This window comes from Rhipicephalus microplus, chromosome 9 (genome assembly GCF_043290135.1).
Source record: "Rhipicephalus microplus isolate Deutch F79 chromosome 9, USDA_Rmic, whole genome shotgun sequence".
Taxonomy (NCBI): domain Eukaryota; kingdom Metazoa; phylum Arthropoda; class Arachnida; order Ixodida; family Ixodidae; genus Rhipicephalus; species Rhipicephalus microplus.
The window spans coordinates 96,648,045-96,673,478 of NC_134708.1; the positions used below are offsets into that span (position 1 = coordinate 96,648,045).

The 25,434-nt window shown below is 47.9% G+C and overlaps 1 protein-coding gene across 1 annotated transcript in view; it reads left to right on the top strand.

Annotated features, from left to right (window-relative positions):
• Window positions 1-25,434, top strand: part of LOC119164686 (ATP-binding cassette sub-family C member 4-like) — a 124,324-nt gene that overhangs the window by 46,213 nt on the left and 52,677 nt on the right. The window contains exons 6-16 of the mRNA XM_075874117.1: window positions 488-555; window positions 1,880-2,002; window positions 4,083-4,211; window positions 10,033-10,189; window positions 11,203-11,460; window positions 13,724-13,927; window positions 17,348-17,494; window positions 18,910-19,003; window positions 20,751-20,944; window positions 22,646-22,822; window positions 23,806-23,973. Of these exons, the coding sequence (XP_075730232.1) occupies window positions 488-555; window positions 1,880-2,002; window positions 4,083-4,211; window positions 10,033-10,189; window positions 11,203-11,460; window positions 13,724-13,927; window positions 17,348-17,494; window positions 18,910-19,003; window positions 20,751-20,944; window positions 22,646-22,822; window positions 23,806-23,973 (1,719 nt within the window). The remainder of the gene's footprint in view (window positions 1-487; window positions 556-1,879; window positions 2,003-4,082; window positions 4,212-10,032; window positions 10,190-11,202; window positions 11,461-13,723; window positions 13,928-17,347; window positions 17,495-18,909; window positions 19,004-20,750; window positions 20,945-22,645; window positions 22,823-23,805; window positions 23,974-25,434) is intronic.

Genomic DNA, 25,434 nt, shown 5'->3' on the forward strand with positions numbered 1-25,434 from the left:
AGCACAATTGACTTAACCGAATTTTATCACATGAGTGAAAGTATTCAACGACTCCATTCCAAATCTGCTCTCTTCGAAGCATCTCAGTGGTTTAGTTCTCGCAGGCTTACGACAGCATGCACGACCAGCTAGCTGCAAGTGGGGGCTGATAAATATATATATATATATTGAGCTTAGTAAGAAAGTTGTTAAGCTGTGCAATAGCACACGTTTTATTTATTTGTTGTGCTAGACATTGAAAGACAAGTGAGAACATAAATTATTTCGAGCCATAGGCCAACGTACAAAACCTACAAAACGCCAGATATTAAAATAACTAAGACGACCTTATCCTAGTTATGAATCCATATCATTTGCAGAAACTGAATAAACTTAAGCGACAAGAGCGCACGCCCTGTGCTAGGTAGCCCGAGAAACGTATTGACTATCTAGCTGCCTTGCTATAGAGATGAAGTATTTTATTTCACGACGACCTCGTTTCCTTCAGCTTCAGAAGTCGATGAACGAGGACACAAGATCACCGATGGGTGTCTTCGTATGTTCGGTACTGTTCAGGTAAGGACTAAGGCTGTTCGTTGAAGTCAATGTGCACTACTAAGAAACTAACTTTCAATACAAACACTTAAGAAGTATACACTAAATATAGTGCTTGAACTCTTTTAACGCGTAAAGACGAGAAATTCGTTAACACGAGGATCTGACGTTTCGACAAGCGGAGTTGCCTCTTTCAACGTTTTTAATGTTTTCCTTAGCGCGTGTGCTTCGTACCAGCTCCTCTCCAAACACGTGTACAGGCTGACATGTCTCGCAGACGGCGTTTTCTCGAGCTGTGTAGCGTATTTTTCCCTTATCGTTCTAAAATAACAATTTAAGAAGAGGTCATCATTTCGAAGTGAAGCACAGAAATGAGAGACCTTAACGTAAGAACGCAAATATGTTTTACATGAAAGTATCTGCCTGAGTGAAATGCTCGAGTGTTTCAAACAGCATAGTTTTCATTAGAATAAAAGGCACTTATGGTACACCGAAACATGTGAGACAAGAACGTGAACGTGTGCTGACTGCCGATGGTTGTTTACTGTGCGTTCACATAATATAAGGACGGCAATAAAAATAAGAAAGTGAACCAGGGAAGGAGAACTGATGCGCATGGGTGTGACGATGACGTTGGACCTACATCCTATTATAATTGTGCGAGATATCGAACTTATCTGCCTTAAGCCTGTAGACAGATGCAGCTTAGCTAGGCGTGACGCAACACAAACGCTCTCGCATGTATTCATTATTTAACTGAGTCGGTAAATATTGATATAGTCTGGCATCGCATCCCCCTGATTTTACAGGTGTTATTATTCTAAACAGGCAATACGCTCAGTCCGTTAATTTTTTCTAGATATCATAACGAACGTGAGCGTTAGCACAAATCGAACCATGATAACGGTAGCTTTCGTTTAAACTTTATTGTTGAGCATAGTCAGCTTGTTACACTATAACAAAATGCAGTGTAACACTGATCACACGAAGCGCTTCCCTTGAAACACATACGATGTTTTCCTGCATGAGTTCTGCGAAAACGCGGAAAGTGGCGAAAAAGTTATGGAAGTCGAAACTGACAACCACATCTTTGTTGCAGCAGTATATGAGGAAATCCATGCAGGTTTCATTTGTTGCGTGTACCAGGATCAATTTGTTCACAACAACCATGGTGTAATAATACACCGTGACAAAAAGGAAGCTTTCTTCTTGAGAAATCTACATGGAGTTTCTCGCAGGCTTCTGCTACAAACAGGTGGCTGTCAGCTTTACCATTCACGCCAATCAGGAGGTGTTGATGTTGTTTCCTTACAAAAAAAAATATGTTTTCTTCGGGTCTGAACAGGCATCTGAAGAACGTGGCCCTTCTGGGAAAGGCCGTCTACAGGGACCTGCCCATCTCTAGTCAAAGGATGCAGTGCGCTCCGCTCGCCAGAGACGTGTGTGCACGCCTGACGCGAGTGCAAATGTGAGCATGTTTATCGTTTATCTTCTGTCATCATCATCATTTTGAATGCGCCCCCTGCAAGGCAAATACTTCTCGCATGCCTGGTCAATCTGCCCTCTCCTGTGTTTGCTGTGGCTACATTATTCCCGCAAACTTCTTAGTCGTATCTGCGCACCTAACTTTTCACCTCTTCTAAAGTCTATTTTCTATAAGACATCTGGGCACCACATTCGGGGCCAACGGGGTTGCGGAAAACAGGGACGCGCCTGCCACGTACAACGAAATAACAAAATATTTTTACCTCGCGCGGAGACTATATCCACTCCCTCATCCAAATCTTAATAGGCCACAAGCCCTTACGCTCAGACTACTGCAGACCGACACGTACCCTAACCTGAGATCCCTTCACGCTATTTATCCTGACGTGTTCCCCAATGACGCTTGCCCCGAATGTGGGGATGTATCCACGCTGGCGCACATGCTCTGGGAGTGCAAGGCAATGTACACTAACCCCAACACTACATCGGTCAGGTGGGAGGCGGCCCTTCGCAGCTCCCTCCTGGCCGACCAACTTTGGGCCGTCCAGCAGGCCCGCGGAGCGGCCGATAGGCTTGGCCTAACGGTCCCGACGTGGGAGACGCCCGCTGCGCGCTGACGCGCGCCTTGCAGGACCTCAATAAAGTTTCGCAACCAATCTGGGCACCACCACCTTGGGCTGTTAAGCCGATCTTTTCTTGTTTTCGTATATTGCGACGTGAATTATTAAGGCCATCTTACATTGTATACCACATCCCAACACTTTTCATGTGTATGCGTCTACCGTAACACTGTTCATTCAGTTGCTAAGGATGTAAAATAGAAAGGTTACCAACGCAATATGACGGCACTCAAATCCACCCATAAAATGGTCTATAGTCGAATACAACTCCAGAAGTATGCGGAATTATAGCGTCAAAGGCGAATGCGCACAAGCCTGCGCCAGTGGGCACGCACAACAGACTGACGTCATGAACCAAGCTGACGGGGACCCCGACTGCGGATAACATTGTCGAGTGCGGGAGCAGTGCTATTATAAGGGGTGATTCCCGGCCACACTTCGGTCATTTAGATGGAGCCTACCCGGATTTCTTAAAGCGCACCCGACTATACTTTTTTTACTTGATTAAAGAACAGCACAGGATCTGTGTGCGGCGAGCAGTTGCGTCACGTCAAGCATGACAAAGTTCAGATGGAGTCATTTGCGAATCAGTTATGTGCTCCTTTATGAAATCTGATTACATGAAATGCTAAATGCAGCGTTTCCTCTACGCAATGAGTAGTGTAAAGAGTGGCTCTTTTGTATGGTCAAATCATGATCAGAAGCGGGGCGAACGAAAGAGACAGACACAAGAAATTGAGGTAGTTAGGGAGACCACATAGAGCTTGTTAATCTTGTCCGGGCATATCTTTACCATCTTTTATTATTTAGTGCGGATGAACACAGACAAATACAAAAGAAAAACAAGAGAACTAGCACTATTCTGAGCGAAATATTTAATGAATGAAAATCAAACGCATGTATCTTCGTCCATTCCTTAAGCTCAAAAAATGAATTATGATGTCATCCTAGCAAGTTCAATATTCAATGTATTTTCGATGCTATTACTTTGTGCATGATTAGGAATTTCATCACCAATGGTGAAGGGTACATTTATCGAATAATGTCTAGAGGTACCTGAATAGTTGGCTTGTAGATTCTTACAGATACGTTTTCTGCGCTACTACAAGTGAAGTAGGGCGTGCGTTCCAAATGTACACGACAGTTGATTAGGAACCCAATAAAGCTCTAACAAACAAATTTAAAAGGAATGTGAGTGTGTGCAATGATCAGCCCTTGGCAGGTGGCAGGCTGTTCACAGAAAGCCGCTTCAAGAAGGCCTACCCGTAAAGAATTCAGTTATCGCTATGTGACGTTGTCAGGTATGCAAAACACTGTAATGCAGTCTTCTCTTTCAAAGTAGGCTTCCTTTGATGCACTCGATTTCTGTTCTCACAAATAGCTTTGTCTTTGTCCGTCAATTGGACCGCTTGCTGCCATTTTTTTTCTCTGCGATTACCACAGCACGAAGACGCTGACGAGATGGCGGCTCTTCTACGCCGTCATGCGAACCGTCTGGGACGACCTGTTCTGGACTATGCTGACCACGTTCACTTACTACGCCAACGTGCTGGGAAAGGTGCCTCTTCTTGAGTAAGACCCTTTAATCATTTCGTCATGTTAAACCCGTGGAGAACACCCGTCAGTCAAGCCTATCTCCAGTTCGGCTAGCGAAGACAAGCTCACGGCATGGCCATCGAAGTCAAGTAACTCCGAAGGGTATTCAGTCGGTGGAGTACAAGCTTAGACGACACGCTTTCGTAGATCGTATATTTACCTGATATCTCGCCAACTGAGAGGACGGGGAATGGTGACTGAATTCCTGTTACGCTTGTTACGCGGAATTCTGGTAGAAGACTGAAATCCAAAGTAGTGCGCTTGATATTAGCGCATATTGGTTCTTACACGTGGTTGACGTGCTGTAGAGGGACGAAGAGGGTACAATATGCTGAGGCTTGAACATATTGGTGTTCGTAACATGTCTCAATCAATCAATCAATCAATCAATCAATCAATCAATCAATCAATCAACCAATCAGCACAATTGTATGCGAAGCAGCTTATGGTGGTGTTTAGTCCGGCGTGCGGCTTGACCACCCTCGCTGCGCATGCGCGACCGCTGGCCCAAGCACCACCAGAAGGCGCTCACGCACTAGAGCGTTCTGACCTGTGTAAGGGGGCTGTGTAAGACGCTGTGGCCTCCTCCTCTTACTCTTTCTTAGCAATCATGTTGTAGGCTTATGCTACAGGAGCGAAAGAAAGACACGCCTGAACGATAACCGATGCCAGCCAGGAACGCGAGCCGTGGCTTCACGTGCCACGGCCTAGCGCCTTCTTTTTTTTCCTCTGTCGCCATCGCGCGCTCTCCGGTTTGCGCGCCGCCCGAACGAGGGCGCTACATGGCCCCCCGTGTTGACTGGAAGTCGGAATGTGACATGCCGTTTGTGGTGTTCCAACGGAAGATCAGTCGTAGATGAGAGGCTTTCTAGGGCGGTCTCCAGGTACGCCGGCTTGAGTCGGTCCAAGCTGACTGTCTCTGCACGGCCGTTCTGAAGTAGAGTGGCAGTTTTGGCGGTGCGGTGAAGGATGCGGAATGGTCCGTCGTAGGCTGGTGTTAAAGGTGGTCTGACCACGTCGTGGCCACGAAAACATGTGTTGCAGTGGCCAGATCAGGGTGGACGAGTATGGTCTTGTGTTCGGAAGGTCTGGGTGGAGTGGGCCGGAGGTCTTGAACGCAGTCGAGGAGGCGCTGTAGGAATTGCTGTGGCTGGTCTGGTAGCTTCGTTGACGTGAAGAAGTCTCCCGGAAGCCGTAGAGAAGTGCCATACACCAGCTCTGCTGTTGAGCACTGCAGGTCTGCCCGGATGACAGCTCGTAAACCTAAGAGCACCAGTGGCAAGGCATCAACCCAGGTGGCTCTATTGAGGCGGGTAGTCAAGGCGGTCTTCAGTTGTCGGTGAAGGCGTTCCACCATGCCGTTGGCGCAGGGATGATAAGCTGTGGTACGGCAATGTCTGGCTCCGAGGATGCGATTAAGGCAAGTAAACAGCGAGGACTCAAACTGACGTCCACGGTCTGTTGTCACGGTGCCAGGACAGCCAAAACGGGATACCCACGTAGAAATGAAAACGCGGGCAACTGTCTCGGCTGTGATATCTTGAATGGGAACAGCCTCTGGCCAGCGTGTGAAGCGATCGACCATGGTCAATATATAACGGTACCCTTGAGACACTGGTAGAGGGCCCACAATGTCTAGATGAACATGGTCGAAACGACGGCCGGGTGGAAGGAAAGGTTGGGGCGGCGTCTTAGTATGACGGGAGACCTTTGTCATCTGGCAGGGCAGGCACATGCGCGTCCAAGCGCGCACATCACCATTGATTCCGGGCCAGACATAGCGCTGGGTGAGAAGACGCTGAGTAGCCCGAATGCCAGGGTGACAGATGTCGTGTAAGGAGTGGAAAACGGTGCGTCGTAATGAAGCGGGAACGAAAGGGCGGGGAAGGTCAGCTGAGACATCGCACCACAAGCGCTCAGATGATAATGGATGAGGCACCAGGCGTAGTCGGAGAGAACGGGGGTTCTCCCGAAAAGCGGCAAGCTCTCTATCATCCTGCTGTGCCGAGGAGAATGAGGCCCAGTCGATGGTTGGCGGTGGAGAGTCAACCGCGGCTATACGAGAAAGGGCATCTGCGGCGGTGTTGTCAGCTCCTTTCACGTGGCGGATGTCAGTCGTGAACTCCGATATATAAGCCAGATGGCGGAGTTCACGGGGCACGTACTTGGATGAGTTAGTGCGGAAAACATACGCCAGTGGCTTATGGTCAGTCAGCACGTAAAACGAGCATCCTTCCAGGAAATGCCGAAAGTGCTGTATTGCAGCGTAGATGGCTAGTAGTTCCCGGCCAAAGACGCTGTAGCGGGTCTCAGCAGGAAGTAGCTTCCGAGAGTAAAACGACAAGGGTCTCCACTCGGAGTTAATGCACTGCTGTAAGACGGCTCCGACGGCCACGCTGGATGCGTCCACCATCAACCGAGTAGGGGCGTTGCTGCGTGGATGAATAAGAAGCACGGCGTTAGCGACCGCTTGCTTAGCAGCAGCAAAGGCGGCCTGGGCCTCTGACGACCAAGGAATGGCGGAGGACGGGCCGGCGGTCGACCGAAGGATGTCGGTGAGCGGTCGTAGCAGTTCGGCACAGTGTGGTATGAAGCGCCTGGAAAAATTCACAAGCCCCAGGAATTGGCGTAATTGGCACAGTGTTGTAGGCTGAGGATAATCCTGAATTGCTCTAACGTGGGACCGGAGAGGGCGTATTCCTTTGGATGATATGTGATGGCCCAAGAACTCGAGCTCAGATGCGCCGAAAGTACACTTAGAGGCGTTCACAACGAGGCCGTACTGCTGAAGACGTTGGGACAGAGCGCGTAGATGGTGCTCATGATCTTCAGGTGTGCGGCTGGCGATGAGGACATCGTCGAGGTACGCAAACACAGTAGGAAGACCCCGTGTGACCTCAGAAATGAACCGCTGGAAAGTTTGAGCCGAATTGCGGAGTCCAAAAGGCATCCGCACGTATTCAAACAACCCAAAGGGCGTCGTGATGGCGGTCTTAGGTATGTCGGCGGGCTCGACAGGAATCTGGTGGTACGCCTTAACAAGGTCCACTTTGCTGAAAATTGTGCAGCCGTCGAGGCGCGATGTAAAATCCTGGATGTAAGGTAGAGGATAGCTGTCGTGGACAGTCTTGGCGTTCAACGCTCGATAGTCCCCACAAGGACGCCAGTCACCAGGATCACGCTTTGGCACCAAATGCAGCGGGGAAGCCCAAGCGCTTGACGACGGGCGGATAATGCCAAGCTGCAGCATGTGGTCAAACTCCCGTTTAGCAATAGCTAGGCGGTCTCCGCACAGGCGGCGTAGTCGAGCGGCTGCCGGTGGACCCCGGGTGACGATGTGGTGTGTCACCGTATGTTTAGGCGGCTGAGTGAGGTTGCACGGTTTAGTTAGCTCCGGGAAACTCGCCAAGATTTTTTCGAACGGTGAGGAAGGTATCAGCATGCGGATGGCCATTGGAGCGTTGTCGGACAGTACTCCCGAGATGGAGAGACGAGTCTTACCATCTATGAGGCGGCGCCGCCGCACGCTGACGTCCAAATCGAAGTATGAGAGGAAGTCCGAGCCGATGATCGGTTGAACCACGTCTGCGATGACGAAAACCCACCGGAAAATGCGGCAAAGGCCGAAGTCGAGGGTGAGAGATCGGAGCCCATACGTTGCTATAGACGAGGCGTTGGCAGCACGAAGCACTTGCCCCTGTGACTTTGAACGATCAGCCTTAGTCGGGGGCACAACGCTAATTTCCGCGCCCGTATCTATAAGGAACCTGGCGCCCGATAGCTGGTCCGTGACCATGAAAAGGCGGCTGAGACGAGAAGAGAGATCACACGCCGCCGTCAGTGATCCCGGCAGGCGTTTCCCTGCCACGAACAGGGGGGTGTACACTTCGTGGCTCGGTGTCGGAAACGCCGATGGTACCAGCAGAGGGGTGGAGGGCTGGGACTCCGAGCATCTCGTGTGCGTGGAAGAGCTCGACGACCGGAACGAGGCGAACGAGTCTCTTGCAGGGGGCTCCGGAGTGCGGCAATGGAGGCGGCGAGTTCGTCGATACGGGCCTCAAGGCGCGAAATCGCTGTGTCTGCTGGTGGTAAGACAGCGTTGACAGATGGGGAGGTCGCTTCATGAACCTGATCGGCGAGCTCCGCCAGGCGGTCGAGATTGACGTCGCCGGCCGCCGCGAGGACGAGGCGGATTGGCTGAGAAAGGCGTTGCAGGAAGAGCTCGCGAAGCAACACTGAGTGGGCAGAGACGTCGTGTTTCCCAAGAAGCTGTCGCATTCGGCGCAGTAGTTGGGAGGGGCGCCTGTCGCCAAGGTCCTCCTTTGCAAGGAGCTGCTGTAAGCGGACGCGTTCCGAAGGCATGAATCGTTCCAGCACCTTGGTTTTAAAGTGCTGATATGGCGTGGTGTCCGAGGGGTTGGAGAGGACGTCGGAGAGCTCGCTGGCAACGTCAGGAGGAAGGACGGAGGCTACGTGGTAGTAGCGTGTCGTTTCCGAGGCGATGCGGTACAGGGAGAATTGCGCCTCGACCTGATGAAACCAAACTTGCGGGTCCTGTGGCCAGAAAGATGGGAGACGCAGTTGCACGGCCGAGACGTCCTGCGGACGTGAGGCTTGTTCGGTTGAGGGTGCATTCGAGTCAGTCATTGTCTTCGTCCGAGGTCACCACTTGTAGGCTTATGCCACAGGAGCGAAAGAAAGACACGCCTGAACGATAACCGATGCCAGCCAGGAACGCGAGCCGTGGCTTCACGTGCCACGGCCTAGCGCCTTCTTTTTTTTCCTCTGTCGCCATCGCGCGCTCTCCGGTTTGCGCGCCGCCCGAACGAGGGCGCTACAATGTGATGGCATCGGAGAACAAGATTCTGCAGACATGCGATGAACGCACGTTCTTCCGCGTACCGTGGCGATGAACCCGTTTGTCGCGCTCCACGAGTTCGGGACGAGTAACAGCAACAGAAGCTGCAAGAGATTCATGGCGTGTTCCACTTGCAAGGACGCATTAACATATCGGGCAATGTGCCCGTGACTGCTTCGCATGCTACTCACGGTTCTCTTTACGGGGAAATTGTGTATTTTTTTATTTTCCAATCTTTATAGTCTAGAAAGCGATCCACGGTGGCTGCAGGCGTTTAGTGAGGCAAGGTGATTTGTCTTTCCATGTACTCTGTGTCCACACGCCTCGTATTGGGCGTGGTGTTATTTTTCTTTTCAAAAGCATCGCGTTGCCTTTTACGTCATGGGCGATACACACTGAAGAGAAAGGCAACGTGATGTTCTAGTTTTTAACGCGATAGCGTTAAAGAACTCGTGTCGCAGAAAACCCGCCGCCAGCGTCGGCCCCGTTGGTTGTGAGGGAAAAATTGTCTGTGCGTTTGGGACCGAAAAATAAAGTTATTGAGATAGCCGCGGGTGGCCGCCACTTGTCCACGCGTGCGCGCGTGATCACACTGAGAAAGCCACGCATTCGAAGAAAAAAAAAGTGCTCAAGATCACGAAGCGCGGTACTTTCTTTGCCCTGCCACCCCTCCCTGCTTAGCTTCCAGCGCTTTCGTCGGGACAAAAGAAGAGATGATGGAATTGTGGCATGCGACAAACTTTTGTAACTCTATTCGCACTGGACGAATTCTTAAATTGTTTTACACGGTTTTACCGTCGTCTATGAGGGGTTCACATTTGTCTGTAAGAATGCTCCTTAATTTATTCAGTATAATTATGTAGGTGCGGACGAGCTTTCGTTTCGCGGACGAAACTGCGACTTTGAAATGACAAACGAAGTCTTGACGTGAAACCCCAGGCGTTTGGTGGAGGGCGGCGAAGAAGTGACGGTCACCACGTGGCTCTTCGTGGCGGCCTGCATCGCGGACGCACTGCTGGCCTGCTACCAGATGCACACCTGCTTCCGCCTGGGAAACCGCGTCCGCTGTCTCCTGCTGGGCGCAATCTTCAGAAAGGTTTGTGTTGGCTTGCGCTTCTTGCTCAGAATTGAATTGAAAGTTTATTTTCTCAGAGTTCGAAAGGCTGTCCTTACATATTTGCTTACGGTGAAACGCACAAGAAGATTCGCATTTTTTGGGCAGTTGAAAAAGACAGCGTATGCATGATGGAAACCGTGTTCCACAGTTTTCCGAAAAAGAAGGCGTCATCAGCGGGACCTGACTGTTCAAACCTGGCATAAGACAACCGATGTATGCCACCTCGCAAACTTCTTCCAACCATTCGACACATCTGGAAGCCCTCGCTAAGGCAGTCTCGACACCATTTAGTGGCATGAATACGTAGAGCCTAGGTATTTATAATCAGAGAGCATTAAGATACTTCCTGCACATCGAAATGCTGCATTCATATGTATAACTTTATTTATTTACTAAGCATCGGGGCAACACTCGTAGAAATTCGAATTGAAAAAAAAAAAAAACCTCGGGTGATGCCGTAACTCAGGTATTAGAGCACCGAACGCCTTGTACAAAAGTGGCGATTGTGATCCCCAACGGTGGTGTAAACGTTGTTTTTCGTAAACATTGAATTTTCTTTATTTGATAGTGACATTTTCATCTTAAACACTAAAACATTTCTCTTGATTTTAGGGGCATAGCCAGAAACTATTTGGGAAGTGAGGGTGGGTTCTACCAAACTGTTCATGCGTGCACGTGAGAAAGTATATACAGGTATCATCGTAAAAAGCGTAACTACATACCTTTTTAGAATATATACAGGTATACATATGCAAAAGTAAAAAAAAATGTTCCTAGACAAGTTGATGGACCCAACCCCACTTCGCCCCTGATTGCGCGAGTGCGTGGTTTCATCATCCTTTCGGTCTATGCGAGTGTATCTAACAAGAAGCGTATGCATAAAAGCTATGAGTATGTATATTCATATTCATAAAAGATAAGTGTATTTTGTCTCATCCAAACAATACACATGGCGCGAATTGCAAGACCTCGCACTTGGTTCGTCCTCGCAGATGGTGCGGCTGTCTCCCCGTGCCCTAGCTCGCAACTCTTCGGGCTACGTGCTCGCCCTGCTGGGAGGCGACTGCCTGCAGATCTGCATCGCCTGCACCCAGTTCCCGCTTCCCATGACGGGAGCATTCCTGCTGCCCGTCATCATCTACCTCCTCGGCCTCCGAGTGGGGGCAGCGGCGTCACTCTTCACGGCTCTGTGGCCCGCCGTGGCACTGATGCTCATCTGGCCGTCTACCGTGCTACAAGACCAACTGTGGGTGAGCGGGGACACGAAGACGGCTGAACATGCGTGGACCTTGCTTGCTTGCTTCGCTTTGCTTTTCTTGCGCCCACGTGCGCACCCTGTTTTTTTCAATAGCGAGGCGGTTCTCAGTCGAGGCATCTAACGCCCACCGAGCTCTACCGACATTTAGGGATCAAACGAACCGGGCCACCCGCACATAAGCATTTTTGTGTCGGTGTATTGACTCCTGCTTCTCTAAGTCAAGGCCATTTTCTTTTCTTTGCTTCCTCCTCCTCTAGCCTCTTTCTCTCTTTCTATCCTCACTTCCTCTCTATCTTCTCGCTTCCTGAGAAGAGTAAGCGAGCGTTGTGCCCCCCCCCCTCAGGATACAGGTGCCAGCTTGCTCTGTCTTTCTTATCTGTTTTCTCTTATGTATCTGTGTAAGCAAGTCAAATAAATAATAAATTCCCCGTCCGTTGGCGTAGCGTCTGTGACAGGGTACGAGAGGGGGACCCGGTTGGAGATGAAGGGCAGCACAGTGCCGCCGAAATGGGCGAGTGCGAGGCTCGGTGGACATAGTGAACTAATAAGGGGTGCTTTAAGAGGGGGAGAGTCTAGGCCAGGGGAAAGGGTTAACCAATCAAATGCGCACTAGAATGCGTGAGGGTGAGCCTCATGAAGGGTGACACTAGCTTCTCTGCTTCCACAGTATTCGCGAAGTCACACTCTCCTAACTTTTCGTTCTTTTTTCTAAAAACTGTAATTGCAAAGGTCCCCAGGGCTGTGGAACGTGGGCAGCTGGAGCGAAGATAAAAAGAAATCACCAGAGAATAGAACAGCCGACCAGCTGAAATGATGACCTCTCTGTATTTGAGCGCTGTTCGCACGCATCATTTACCACTTGCATGCATCTCAACAATCATTCAATCATAGCGGACATTCGCAATTAGAACGGAAAAAGTACATGGCAGCTGAAGCGGCAAAAAGTAAAGCTACCAGACATAGTATATAGAAATGGGCTACGTGTGAAAACATAATCAACATAGAGTAGCAGTTCACAAAGCTGCATAATAAAAACAATTGAAAATAAATGCAAAAGCAAGAGCCCCACATACAGGGTTTTCAAGAAATATGTCCGAAAACCCCCACAAATAAATAAAGAGAAATATTTGTTCGTGGCCTTCATGATTCCATTTTTTGTAGTGGTAGGCTTTTTAAGCGGACCAAGTGTATAAACTACAGCTTTAAATAAATAACTTAGAAAATGTTTTTTTTATTGGTAGAGACAGACACTCGAGTCAAATGGGAACAAATTTAAGCTGCCGCGCTGGGAAAACCAACAGCCATCAATAAATTAAAAAAACAGCCCATGGTAATTATTGATGACTAATGAATTTCGGCACGAAATTATGCAGAACAGCAAATATAAACCTGCTGCTATTCTGCATTAGCAGCAGGCACACGATTCAACACCCTGGTGAAAGTTGCATCAATCTCTTTCGATCTTCTATTCGACCCTCTTTATTGAGTATACGATTCTAAAATGTCCTTTACAAAATGGGCTTTCGGGGGACACTTGCCTAGCACTGACGATACGCTGGACACCGAAAGGAGCAGTCAGCTGTAGCCTTTTCTACCGAAGCAGTTATAAGAGCAATAGTAGCAGAATAACTTTGGGGATGGAAGATAAATTGTGTGTTCTTGATGCATTATACAATAAATGTATAATGTGTTTTGCAATTTTCGTTCACGGCCAATAAACTGTCATTTATAATGTATTATGATTAACCACGTGGCGGGTACAGGGGCCCCAGTCAGGCGTTGCTCCCTTTTTGCTGCTGTATATTTCTTCAAGTTGCATTCAAGATGAACTAAACATTGATATGTGGGATTTAACGTCCCAAAACCACTATATGATTATGAGAGACGCCGTAGTGGAGGGCTCCGGAAATTTAGACCACCTGGGGTTTTTTAACGTGCACCCAAATCTGAGCACACGGGCCTACAACATTTCCGCCTCCATCGGAAATGCAGCCGCCGCAGCCGGGATTCGAACCCGCGCCCTGCGGGTCAGCAGCCGAGTACCTTAGCCACTAGACCACCGCGGCGGGGCATGAACTAAACATTCATTCATTCATTCGTTCATTCAATCATTCATTCATTCACTTCAGTTCATGCCAAAAAGCGAATTCTTATGCACCAATGAACATCGAAACATGGCAGCGCACTCCGAAGCCACGTCGATCTCACGCTGTAACACAAGTTCGCTGCACGCATCTGTTGGTGTGCACGTGCAGGACAACGTGCTGAGCCTCCGCGACGAGCGGCTCAAACAGACGTCCGACCTTCTTAGTTCGGTGCGGCTGGTGAAGATGTACGCGTGGGAAGAGGCCTTCTCGTCGGCCATCAGCCGACTGAGAGCCAAGGAGGAAGAGGCCAGCCACAAGGTCAATGTGCTCGACGGGCTCATCGACTCCATTTACACCTCTTCGGCCTCATTGGTACGTCTGATAGCCTACTGTACGTAAAGCGTTACCGTGTCCTCGCAGATAGAGAAATTCCTTTTGTAACTACCATCACGGACAACATATGAGTCAGGAGCTAACCGTATAAAATATTGTTTGAAAAGTGATAGTTGATTAGGGCGAATGAAAATTTGTGCTCATGGCGCTTTAAAACCTCGTCTTGTGTTTTCATCGCGTGCTTACGCTCTATGTATCATACACTACTGTTTATTTATCCATTACATAACATTAACTAGATTTCAGTTTACATATGCAGCTGTGAATATAGTTATGATTACTGGGAGACATTAACAATCATCGTTCCTATATGTGTGTTCATATGTACATAGTTTTTCTATTATTTTATGCACCTGGCGCTGAAGCAAAGTTTTCCCTTCGCGAACGCTCTTTGTCATTGGTCAGTTATCTTGGCTTTTGGATATCCATCTCTAAGATTCACGGAAACTTACTCTTACAGAGATTCCTAACATACAAGGGTGGTCAAAAGTGCCCAGGCGAACGTCGCACCTAAACCTACGACAGCATGGCTCGGGAACTTTTGATCACTCTTGCACGTAATTTATGAGAATATGACTATAATATCGCTCTGTGTGTCGTGTGACAGTGTTTTTACAGTGATAGCAATTACGTGGACACTCTCAGGAGGTTTCTGCCGTCACCGTCGTGTTTCATATAAAGTGCAAATAGATAACATCACCTATACGCATCGTGTGTTTTACGCTCGAATCAATGTGCATAAGCGCTGTGGATGAACGCGGCGGGTACTCTTAATTTCCAGAGCGGGCCATCTCCATCGCACCGAAGGATCATCGAATAAAACGACGAAGACACCGATAACAACACGAAAATAAAAAATGTAATAAGATGTTTCAACACTCAGAACGGGAGCCTTGTCGCAGCATGCGATAGCAGCACCAAGGCTGCAAGGCCTGTCATCGATGGCTTATAAAGCACAGAGGAAACGCCCCACTTGTCAATCATCGGGCGAAGGAGCATAAAGAGCCGTCATTGGGGTGGAGGGCGCCTCGTGAACTCTAGTGTAGAATAACGGGAGCCTCCTAGTAGTAAGAATGAAAAACAGAGCGACTTTATTGCCCAAAGCACCTTCGCATAAATGTGTCCCTTCTCGGCCGTTCCCGCTCAGTTTAGACCCGCACCGCACGCTCCACGTGCTCGTCTCATCATCGTCCTTTTTTTCTTCTAATATTTAACGCACTACGGGACCTGAGGTGGCGATTTCTGAAGGGTACAGTTTTTGCGCAGGCCTGAACAGCTGAGTGTCGTTCGGTTCTCTTAGTTTGCATGACCGAATTATGCCATTTTTAAAACTCACGCCTGAAAATGAAGAACTCTCATGCACCCACGATCTAAGTACATGTTGGGTGTTCATGACTACTTATACCACTTCCAGGTCATTCGCTCCGTGAGGATCTGGGTTTCCTCCTGCGCCTGCTCCTCCATCGGTACTTCTGAGGCTTGTGCCAAGCTCTTGTTTCTGAATGCATCACCTTCGGTAAACTTGTGCTTTCGATGATCGGTTTCTGTTGCCACAAACATCCGCTATGCTGACTATTCCACGATGTTTTCCTGCAGCCCCTTTTGAAGATTTTTCTCAGTTTTCTTGTCTTGGCTTCGTTCACCCTGAAAGCATCAGCATTCTCATTCGGTCATGATCTGGGCTGTCTCATTCGGAGCTGTGATGTTGTTTTGGCATTCATCGCTATCAGCTTGCTTTTGCGGTGCAAGACGGAAGTGGTAGACGTCACGCAGGGCCTGCTGTCACGCCTTCTTTCAGGTGGGTCACGAACACTGGACTGGTGTTGCACGCTTTTCTCACGGTCTTCTGCCTGTAGTCGCGGATAGTTCAACAGCTGTTGAAACTCCATCTCTGATGAATGAATCATGTTGGGCCTTTCTGGCGAGCTCTGTCGTTTGTAGTGTGCCACCACGATGTCATTGGGGATCACCTTGGTCATAATCTCAAGAAGCATCGCAGCGTCTGAAAGCTCCGATCGTCCAAGAGCCTTGAGACCTGTCACGTTTATGGTCACAGTGTCTTGGATATTTCTCATGGTGGTCACGTCAGTGGAACGTCGTACGGGCTAGAGCGTTCTGAGGGTCTCCAAGTACTTATGATCGTTGATTCTCGTGTTGCCGAAGTGGTTGGTCAGAATTTCGATGACACCTGCAATGAAGAGTCCGTCACCTGAACTCCTTCGATCGGTTTGGCCGCTGGTTCAACCAAAAGGAATTTCAGGTAGTAAAATCTGTCGACGTTCGTCAGGCCGGTGTTTGTATGAACGACTTGCTTGAACACGTCCCAGAACGGCTGCCACATTAGGACTGCTCCGTTAAAGTGAATCAAGTCAAGCTTCGGTAGTCTTGAAGCATCACAGATGGAGCGAATTCCCGAAGTTGTATCAAAAGTCGCATTCTCGTTGGGCATTGGTAGGCCTCGGTCCACCGTCGTTTCAGACTGTTGCTCGATGTGATACGAAAGAAGGGACAGCGTTGCTGTTGTATTGTCTTCATACTCCAAGACTGATATGTAGTGCTCAGCTGCTTGCTCGTGCGTGAGTAGTCCCTCCAGTTGTTCGTTGAGCACGCGTAGTCTATCGTTGCAGTTATTCAGTCGGTTGCGCAGAACTCAAAGCACCGGGGTGCTAAACTGGCTGGATTCAAGGAGTTGGCTGGCCCAGTTACGTAGACGCGCATGCGAAACTCGTTGGGTCACTCGTTTGCCCTTGATCCGATCCATCTTCGCTGGTGTGGAAGCCCTTTCGTTGTCGGGTCGCTCGTGTCACAAATCCCGGGTTTCTCGGCACCATAAAATGTAGAATAAAAGAAGCCTCTTCGTTGGAAGGGTGGAAAACAGGGCGACTTTATTGCCCAGAGCACCTTTGCATAAACGCGTCCATTCTTGGCCGTTCCAGCTCCGCACCGCACACTCCGCGTGCTCGTCTATCATCTTCCTTTTCTTCTTCTAACATTCAATATCTGCCACGTGCGCTGTCTCGACGCACAACAGTTGTCGCGGTTCGTATAACCTTGTACGTGTCGTGCCCGCACTGCTTACATCGCGTTGACACGACATAAAGCACGAGACTGCTTTCTCTCCCTGGAGCGGCCGTATTTCCTTATGCCCACGTTTTGTAGAATTACACATGATCGTATTAAAGAGTTAAGAGCTAGCCTTACCTCGTATAATGATCCAACATGTTGCTATTGATTTCACTGCTTCGCCCTTGCGGCGAAAGCATGATTATTATTGTCCTCAGTTTTGTACACTAAGTGACGCGCTATGTAATTACGCTAAGCAACAAGTTTCATGCAGATTCCCCAATCTTTCCTGCTCAATTATGTCAATTATAAAACTGCATTTCTCTCCTCGACCAGATGACGATCCTGCTGTTCGCTTCCGTGGCTTTCCTGGATGACGCATCCGTTCTCACACCAGCGGTGTCCTTTTGCTGCCTCTACCTGATCTCGGCCACTGATCTCATCACCAGTTCAACGGCGCAGCTCCTGCGAAGCCGAAGCGTTGTGAGTCTCCTAAACGTTTGACTAGACCATCCGGCCATGAGGGGCTGAATCTGCGAGAGTTTGTACGTTTCGTTATCTATTGACGATTCAAGACACTAATTCTATCTATTGGCCGAATTTTTCTCTTACGAGAGATTCTAGCTTAAGACGTGACGTTATGCCCCATCACTGTGGTGTAGGAGGTAAATCACTCGGCGACTGACCCTCAAGTCGCGGGATCGAATCCCGGCCGCAGTGACCGCATTTGCAATGGAGATGAAAATGCTCAAGGCCAGTGTACATAGATTTAGGCGCACGGTAAGGAACACCAGGTGGTCGAAATTGCCGGAGCCCTTCCCTACGAAGTTTCTCATAATTATATGAGAGTCTTGCGATGTTCAATTCCAGCAATTATTGTTATCATGATTTTATTAGGACGCAACATCATAGGTAAGAATCAGGCTTGTTGGTGGAAACTGCTGAATTGAAGTGTACCGATTTATTACAGGAGAGGTTCTTTAAGCTTGTCTGTCGTGCTTCTTTGAGTTGGTCAGATATGTATAAAGTCAATACTACCGTAACGCGTTCATGTGGATACTGGTTAGGTTAACAAACATTTACGACAATCAGTTGTCACTTCTCTTTCGGCGCAGCAAAACTTTACCAGTGACCCAGTCACCTGCTGCTGATAAGCTGTTCCCTTCATCGCTTGTCTACCACGGCGGGTGGAAACAAAGGGGCGCGAACAGTTATGTGCAGTACAGACATTCGTTCCCCATTAACGCCACTGTGGAGATCACAAATTGTAGGAAACCGTTTGTTCAAAACAACTCAACATTACGCACGCATTCATCTTACGTGTCAGAGCCGGTGTACTGTCTGTCCGTTGTATAACTAAATGTTCATATCATTATAACTCGACTCCATTTCCACGCTCTTTTGCCAGCTATTTAGGCTACAGTTACTCGAGGAAAGTTGTAGGATACGTTCTTGTCGAGATTTGAGAATATGTATGTTGTTGTTCAGCGTTGGTGCTTTCAACTTAGTGCATCATTATTTAGGTCAGGTAAACGCTACTTCATACCTGAAGGCAGGTGTCTCTGATTTTGCCGATAAATTCCGGCTTTCACGGGCACGGTGTCCATGTCACTTTATCGTACTGGGCCGTGCGGATCTACTATTGTCGTATCACGCTGCTGGCCTGAGTAATGCCGACTTTTCTTTACATTCTCATTGGCTTAAATAGACTTCTTTTATCTCGTTTAAACGTAACAGGCAGCTTTCGAAAGCAGCTGTCTGTGAAGAATAGCACGAACTTGTCTGCACGGCAACCGTTATATTTTTCTCTATATTTCGCACTTACTAGAAGTACTGAGCAGCGAATATAATTTTTGTGTTTTTATTAACTTCATCCATGCGTTGTTGATATCATGCAGGTAGGTTTGGCGATGCTCCGGTACTGCGCTTTCTTTAGTGAAGAGGAACACCAGGACAGGCCACCTTGCTTCCTAGAGACTAGAGCCGCGAAAGGTGAGTGATTCTGTGGCTTTATATTTATAGAACCATGTTGACACCATGTATAAAGATAAATATTTTGTTCTCTCACTTTTAAGCATTATATTACTAATGTATACTGGAAGTGCCCAAATGTTCGATACACATGCATGTAGAAATTGTTTACCAGAGGTTCGGCGAAGAATTGCCGTAATAGTAGCCCACGTATTCCACCAAACAATTCAGGCATACGATTTAACTTCAGAAATAGAAGGACGAGATTGCCAGAAGCCCGTGTATTTAGTACATGTCAAAACATTACAGTAAACGACCCAATAAAATAGTTCACTTCAACTGAAAACTTCACGGTGGTAATTATCTCAAAGAACACAAAACAGTATAGGACACTACTGAATATGGAAGAAACAGTGTAAAATGCGGTTTATGAAGTTATATACATACTTACGTACGACATGAGTAACTGCCGCGTTGCTGTTTATATCATTTGGACAAAAATCCAGTATTTGCATTTTCTCTCGCCCTTTTAGAGCTCAAGAAGCAAGGCTCTCAAGAGAGTCTATTTCTTTAGTAGCCTTCACTGGCAAAATTTTTTACTCCGACATAAAATCTCTCAACATATCAAGCAGCTTTGGCCAGAATTCAGGATTTCAATTCGCCTCTTCTAGCTCTGCACAGCTCAAAACTGCGTTTAACCTATTTTAAAAATGAGGCCAAGTGCACTGACGAAGTTCCTTCAACTGAAATTTTTAGTTCAAATTTTTGTTCAAACTGAAAAAAAAAACCTATTACTTAGAATACGTAGGAAACCAAAAGGGGATTTCTAGAATTGGGTCATGCCGAAATTTTAATTAAACCGACGTTTTGATAATGAAAATTTACCGCATGGCTTGCAGAACTTTCAAATAAATCAAACGCTGGTAACCGAAGTTCGGCAAACACAATCAACTACCAACTAGCCCCGAAATTCATTGACTTTACTCTTTTCAGCTTTCCAAAATCCTTTAGCTCTATTGCATAAATTTGTCGTATTAATTTCTTTCGGGGAGGGGGAAGGAGGGCGGTGTAGTTGGGTTTTCGTACAAAAACTCGTTTCTTGTTGTTGTGCGCATCGCGATGTTTACCGTTGTCTGCGAACAAGTGCTAACTGGCCAAAATAAGCGCTCTGGCGAGGCTCTCATAGTCTCTTGCCTGCGTTACGGTTGGGATTAACCGAAAACAAGTCTCTGGGTTCCGTCTCTTCTCGTCGTTCATAATGGTTATAGTGAGGTTTGTCTTTGCGCTTGCTTGTATTACTTCCTTATTACTAATCGTTCACAACTGTCAACTGAAGTTGATAACGTTGGTATTACCTCAATAACTGACTCATACCCTCAACAAGGTTGGCGTCATGGTAGTCAATAAAGAACGCGCATAATTGAAAAAAATATCAGCCAGTGGTCCATCTGTAAAATTATGAGGAATATGAATATATTTGCAGAACAATAGTTATAATATTCGCTTCCATGTACCGGGAATTTACGGATACTTCATTGGCCCCGCCGCGGTGGCCTAGTAGCTGAGGTACTCGGCTGCTGACCTGCAGGTCGCGGGATCGAATGCCGGCTGCGGCGGCTGCATTTTCAATGGAGGCGAAAAAGCTGGAGGCCCCAGGTCGTCAAAAGTACCTGAGCCCTCCACTATAGCGTCTCTCATAATCCTATGCTGGTTTTGGGACGTTAAACCCCCCGAATTCATGAATCACTGACACTTCATTACTTAACAGGTGAGGTGTTCATAGAGAAGTGTGACTTCAGCTGGGACCCGGAAAAGCAGGGATTCAGCCTCCACGGCGTCTCGGTGGAGATCGAGCCGGGCTCTCTCGTGGGCGTGGTGGGATTCGTGGGCTCCGGCAAGTCCTCGCTGCTGGCCGCCATCTTGGGAGACATGATACGAACCCGCGGTTGGCTCGACGTTGGCGTGAGGATAATTTTTTTTTCAGTTATACTGAGCATTTACTTTTATGATTCAAACTGTATTTGTAGATGTACTTGAACCGCACAGGGGCTATTTCAGCAGGTCAGGGGGCCGCACCTTGAAGTTCGAAGTTTTTCGTAGTTTAAACATGCTATGCAAGAAAAAGAAAAGTCAGAGTGTCGCAAATTTTGTTCTTGCATGTGCCATTAGTCGTAGACCGTATTTACCTGATTATAAGTAGACTTGAATCTAAACTAACCTTTCCAAAATTATTCGTCAAAAGAAAAACAAAGTGCGAGCGCATTTCACAAAGAAAATTTATTTACAATGATGGTGAAACTGCTTCCGCTGTGTAAACGTGGTTTCATAGCAGTGTTTCGAAGTTATGCAAAAAGTTAGCTTCACGGCAACACTGGGGGAGTATATTTAGAAAGTTTCCGCTAATATTTACTGATGCTGCTGGTTATACACACGACTTATGTTACACGCAGTGCCTAAACGGAAATATAATACCGTTAGCATGCTACAGTGTGCCTGATTTTGTGTTTGCTTCGCTCGCGGTTTTATGCGGAGCCTCTACTTCGGATCTCAAATGTGTATAAACTTCACCTACAATAGTGTAAATACGGCCGCTCTCTCGTGAAAACATATAGGTCCCGTTTTAAACTCAGAAATCAGCTCTCCCTTCCGTAATGTAATAATGGGACTGTAAACAGGCTATGGCTCTTTTTTTACACTCTTTTAAAGCTCTTTACTTCGTACACCAGAAAGCGGTGATAAAACCTCGCAAATATCACAGCGACTGTGGGCCATGCCGCCACTTCATATCGAAAGCAATTCCAACGCCCCTCTCCAGTGATTGTCCAGTACTCTTCGTCGCAAAGTATTGTAGTGTTGCCCATGAGCAACATTACGTAGCAATGATTTAGTGAATTCGTACTCTGGTTTTCACTAAAAAGCCTTCTCTCTCTTCTTTACATTACGAAACAGTGCCTCGGCCCTGCGGTACGTTATGATGATTTGGCCTCGCAGTTGTCGCGCGTGCCGCAACTTTGTTTACTTCGCCGATTCCTCGCATCACGCTTCGGCACCGCGCCACTCTGACACGAGGGACACGCGGAACAGGCCTGGCTCAATCATTGGATGCGCACCAATGACGCAGTCGTGATGTCATTTTGCGTTGGTGGCGTGGGCGTTTTCACGACGACGGGCTACACCTACCCATCTTCGCCGTAAAGAAGGGTGGTGTGGGTGAGCGAGGAACTAAAACCGGCATGAGTAAGTTTACCCACGGTCGCTTAGTTATAAGACAACTTTATGTTGTGCGAGTTGGTGTGCGTAACATTACAATTACGGTCAAAGGCCTCAAGCAGTGTTTTGATATCGTACAGGCACCCAGTTATCTGTTCATCGCAAGGTTTAAACCGTGGGGTTGTGGGCTCCAAAAATATATGTTTGTAGGATCGTTCTGGGCAATATAGAAAATAATACGGTTAACGTTTTACATACCTGTATTCAGGTGTATGGGCACGTGGTGAGCCTCCTGCCACCCTCCTCAAACGGTCCTCAAAGGCTCTTGTGAATGAAATCTCCGTTTTTAACCCTCGCTACAATGTAACTATATCGACTACACCTCAGAAGGGCGCACCGAAACACGTTGTAAGTGCTGTAGTGCATGCGTAATTGTGCGGCCGCCCTTTACAGGGTAAGGCCGCGTACGCCTCTCAGACGCCGAGCATCTACAACATGAGCGTGCGGGACAACATCCTCTTCGGCAACAGGCTGGAGCCGCTGCGCTACCTGACCGTGCTTAAGGCTTGTGAGCTGCAGGCCGACCTTTCTTCTTTCCCGGCGGGTGACCTCACCGAAGTGGGAGAGAAGGTCAGTCCGCGTGGCCCGCGCGTGACGCCTGTTCGCGTGGTTTCAATCGCGTAAATGTGACGTTCTGGAGAAAAAAAAAAAAAACTGCAATGTAGTTTTGTGTGCCTGTAAAGCGTGCTTTGCAGTTGTACGACTCTTCTTGTTGTGAAGCATTAGGATTAGGCGGAAAAATATGTGGTGTGAAAAAAAAAGAAAGCGCAGATACTTCTCGAAGAGCTTCACATCTGCCCCCACGCCACACCTATCCTACTGAGGCCTTTACTTGATACCCATTGTGAAGACAGGTTATGCATTCCTTATGCGCCTTATCATCTTCACGACTAGGAAGCGTGTTTTATAGTTTGTGTTGCTTGTCACTGCGTCACACGTTTAAGACATTGTGTATGTTTCTGTGCGTTTTCATGTGTTAGACAATACATACGTGCTCGGAAGGTTCAGGGTTCCATTCCCTGTTTACTTTTCAGCTCGAGCATACGATATCTTACGCACCCGAAACATTCAACGCCCTTGAACCCAAATGCCTCAGATGTTCATGGTTCAATACCGTACAAACGTGGAAGGTTCGGTGTTTGCTCCTCTATCTATCTACTTCAGATAGAAATCACGGGTTCAACGGCCAACGAGCTGACAAGGTCAAACATTCGAGCTTCGACACCCTTAGGGTATAGTGTATTCGTCTTCTTTGCACGGCATGAGTATGAAGCAGCTCACGTCTTCCCGCTCAGGCGTGTGAAGTGATTAAAATGACTAAACGTACTCACGGAGATCTCATATACGTGAAATGCAGCAACAGTCACTACGAGACCACGCCTTGGGAATAGTGCTGCACAAGCCTTAAGAGTATACCCCTCATGCATCCTTATTTTTGGCTCCACGAGAGCGCAAGCTCAGCTGCAATAAAAGTCCGTAGTACGACGCGTAGTTGCTTTTTGCTAACTGCTGCCTCGTCACGGGCACTTTAGTTCAACGTGCCTTCTTCGCAGGGCACAACTCTAAGCGGCGGCCAGCGGCAACGTGTGGCCCTCGCCAGGGCCGTGTACAGCGACTCGGACGTGTACCTGTTCGACGACCCCCTCAGTGGGCTCGACGCCCAGGTGGCATCGAGGGTGTTCAAGCAGGTCATGGGAGCGCAGGGACTGCTCCGCCGGAAGGTCAGAGTTCGAAACGAATGCGTACTGCTGTTGAACAGAAAGACTCACAGGGCGCTTTGTGCATTACATTTATGCATTACAAGCACTACTAATGATTGGTTTATTGCGAAGATTGTAATGAAATGTAAGCACAGTGGTGCGCAGACGCAGCGAGTGCATATCACGGTGGCACCACTTATCTGGCTACGTGTGTGTGTAATATGAAAAAGCCCAATTTCTTTCTTGTACAAGCAAATAGACGTGTCACTAACACAGTTACTTCGAACATTGGACTTCAAACACACGCCCGTCGCCTGATAAGTGGTGTTGCCATGATATATGCTCGCCGTGTCTGCGCATCATTGCGCCTATATTTTATGTCAACCTTAGCGATAAACCAGTTTTTAGTAGAGCTTGCCTGTCTTTGAGTGTGTTTGTCTCCTGTAGGGCTAAAATAAACATAGTATGTCATTACCAAGTAGCCCAACAACGAGTTATAATTGGAGCATCTAAAGATTGCGCCTTAAAATGAAGTTGATGTGAGACCAGCACTACTTGAACTTGCTCTATTGAAATAATCTAAGGAGCTTCAATTCATTGTTCTCTAAAGGGTGTCCCGTTTATTTAAAGGTTCACTGCGTACCATATTCAGAAAGTCTAATCCTCACTATTCACTCGGTTCAACGCACTAAACAAATGGCTCCGCCTGGGCGTGGCTCCGTTTTACCACTCCACTGTACCTGCCTTGAGTTGCAGATTCAACGAGCCGTAACTCTAATGCAGCCACTTGCAGCCAGCTAGAAATATTCATCACAATCTAATGAAGCTAGAATAGCTCATACGTCACAAAGAGAAACCGTTGAACAAGTAAAGGTGGTTTCACGTGCGAGTGACTGAGTGGCCGTGGTTGCGGTGATGAGTGGCAGCAGGACGCGCGAATGCGAGTTCGTTTCTTATGTGCCACTTTTGCACGATGCCCGCCGCTCCGATGGGGTGTGTTGTCCGAAGAGTCGGAGCTATAAAGTCGCTAGATTTTCTCCTATTCTTTAATGAGTACATACAACCATTGAAGCGCCATTGACGAACCTCATTGGCTAACGCTCGTTTTCAGCAGCCATGTTCTTCCTGTGAAGAGGCTTATTAGTCGTTGAGGGCGTTATCATTCTCAGCGGCGAGGCAGCGTGAAGTACCGTCCAGGGACCGGTACAGCAGTGAACCGAAGCACAACCCAGGCAATGGCGATGCTGCTCGCTGTAGACGCATCTTCTTCTCCACATTCCTAACACTTTGCCAGCACTTGGTAACTGGGCACTGCGCCGTGCTCCCTACCAGGCTGCAGAAATTAGGTGCCCTTTTCCTCTTCTAATCACTACCACTTGGTAAAATGAGTCCCCTGCTCATTAACGATGGTTCACTAACCGGAGGAGAAAGGCATGTCGCGTCCTCTGAAAGATGCGTGGCTAATGTCAATAAACATACCTG